General features: G+C 38.4%; 1 protein-coding gene across 1 annotated transcript in view; it reads right to left on the reverse strand.

The window, feature by feature from the left end:
• LOC111722737 (zinc finger protein 2 homolog) overlaps positions 1 to 2,437 on the reverse strand; it is a 63,096-nt gene that overhangs the window by 59,524 nt on the left and 1,135 nt on the right. Inside the window, 2 exon segments of the mRNA XM_023509078.1 lie at positions 835 to 924; positions 1,446 to 1,572. Of these exon segments, the coding sequence (XP_023364846.1) occupies positions 835 to 924; positions 1,446 to 1,572 (217 nt within the window).

The following is a 2,437-nucleotide window of genomic DNA, read 5'->3' on the forward strand; positions in this document are numbered from 1 at the left end:
ACAGGCGCCCGCCACAACACCTGGCTATTTTTTGGTTGCAGCCATCATTGTTGTTTGGCGGGCCCGGGCTGGGGATACGAACCCGCCACCTTAGGTGTATGTGGCTGGCGCCTTAGCCTCTTGAACCAGAGGTGCGGAGCCTTTTTTTCTTTTTTTGAGACAGAGTTTCACTCTGTTGCCCCAGGCTAGAGTGCCATGGTGTCTGAGTTGACAGCAACCTCACACTCTTGCACTCAAGAGATCCTTTTGCCTGAGCCTCCTGAATAGTTACAACTACAAGTATACCACTGCACCTGGGTAGATTTTTCTATTTTTAGAAAATATGGGGTCTTGCTCTTCCTCAGGTTGGTCTTGAACTCCTGAGCTCAAGCAAACCATGCACTTCAGCCGTCCAGAATGCTAGGAATCACCAGCCCAGTTCTTAAGTTCTGATAAATGACTAAGTACAAATTTCTGCAAACTAACAATGGAAAGCTCTATATGATAGGAAATGTTAAAGAAGAATATGTACACCTGTCACGGGTGTTCTTAGGATTTCTGAAGACATTACCAATAAGATCATGACACACACATTTTAGACATGATACAAAAGAGAACAGAAGGTTTACAATGCAGCCTCTGTAAGCCATGATATTGGCTCTTACAGTAACCTTGAAAGAATATCACTTAAGTAGAGTCCTTAGAGAATTTTAGAGCCTGGGACAGAAAATGCCTCTGCGAGAAAACAAGAGAAAGAGATCCAGGCTTCTCAGAAACCATTTCCATTGGAGCAGAACTTCCAAAACAACATTTTAAGGTTGATTTTCCTCCTAGACTTTATTCACTTCCACCTACCTGGGTGACCAGCTAGGGCCTCACCAACATTCCAAGGCTCTTGACTTTGCTCCAGACAGGTGATCAGGTCCGGCTTAGAGGCAGCAAGACCTATTTCATTTGAAAACAATACCAACTCTTGTTATTGTTTTTGTTCAATAACAATAATTAGAATTCTACAATTACCAACCTAGTAGTGTGCTCAGGAGAGAAGAACACTATAGAAGTTTCTAGAAAATTAAACCCAAAATACTGCTTAACAGAACCATTAGAATATTTAGAAATTATTTTAAACTTGTGGGTGCTTAGCTCCACTATCCAGTGTCTGAATTAAAAACTGGTGGTATAAATTGGATTATAAGGTCTGGACAATAATGTTTTATGCCACTAAATTTTTAGAATTGTCACCCATATAGAATGAAGTGTACAGATCAGTTCAAAAAAGGGAAAGGCTCATTTCAAGATGAAACATCTTGAACATTTTCTTTTCTATAACAAGTCCCAAAGTTTTCCTTGAAACCAGTGATCTGAAACTCATTTATGCAAAGTGGAAACTCCCATAAAATATCCCACAAAGAAAGCAAATAAAACCCTATGTTGCATTAGGAATCCTAAAAGGAGGTTTTCCTCACCCACAGAGACCAGGTTTCTGTAGTTCTCTGACATCACATCCTTATACAAATTCCGCTGAGCAGAATCCAGGCACGTCCACTCCTCCACAGAGAAGTCTATGGCTACATCTTCGAATGTTAACAATTTCTGTAAAAATAAAAAAAAAAAGAAAAAGAAAACACATATTTACAAAGTAGCCAAGGGCAGCATTCTCATTTTGAGTAAATTTAAAATGAGAGTGAAGAGACCTGCCTTTGACAGATAGGAATGAGCAGAATTATCTAGTAATTAACGTACTAATACTCTCTACTGTATTATCTAACTTCTAGGACACAGAATAACAAAAAAAATCCATAAAACAAGTGTAGATATTGTACTTGTCTAGATGATTAAGTACAAAATCAAAAGGATCAACACAACTATATATGCTTTTGAGTGGAGTATATGTATATATTGTATATAATAAGCTGTATTTGTTTCTCATATGGAAAAGTCATAGTAAGCATGTTGAGTTAGAAAGGTACTACTAAAATTTATATATATATATATATATATATATTTTATAGTAAACCAAAGATCTTACTAAAATCTAGATTCTAATTCAGGAGATCTGGAGTGGAAAATGAGTGTTTACATTTCTAACGAACATCTCAGCACTGTCAACCCTTCTAGTAGAAGAATATTGTGTCAAACATACAGTAAATGGTACAGTCTGAGTTTTATCCTATTTCATCTGACCACTAAACAAAATAAGAAAGTTTATTTCCCAAGGCAATCTATAAGCAAAAAAACCAAAAAACAGGCCCAGTGCCTGTAGGATAGTGGTTAGGGCGTCAGCCACATACACAGGGGCTGGTGCATTTTAACCTGGCCTGGGCCTGCTAAACAACAATGATAATAACAACAACAACAAAATAACCCGGCGTGGTGGCGGGCACCTGTAGTCCCAGCTACTTGGGAGGCTGAGGCAAGAGAATCACTTAAGCCCAAGAGTTTGAGGTTGCTGTGAGCT

Source organism: Otolemur garnettii, unplaced genomic scaffold (genome assembly GCF_000181295.1).
Source record: "Otolemur garnettii isolate 467f Iridium unplaced genomic scaffold, OtoGar3 scaffold00338, whole genome shotgun sequence".
Lineage (NCBI taxonomy): Eukaryota > Metazoa > Chordata > Mammalia > Primates > Galagidae > Otolemur > Otolemur garnettii.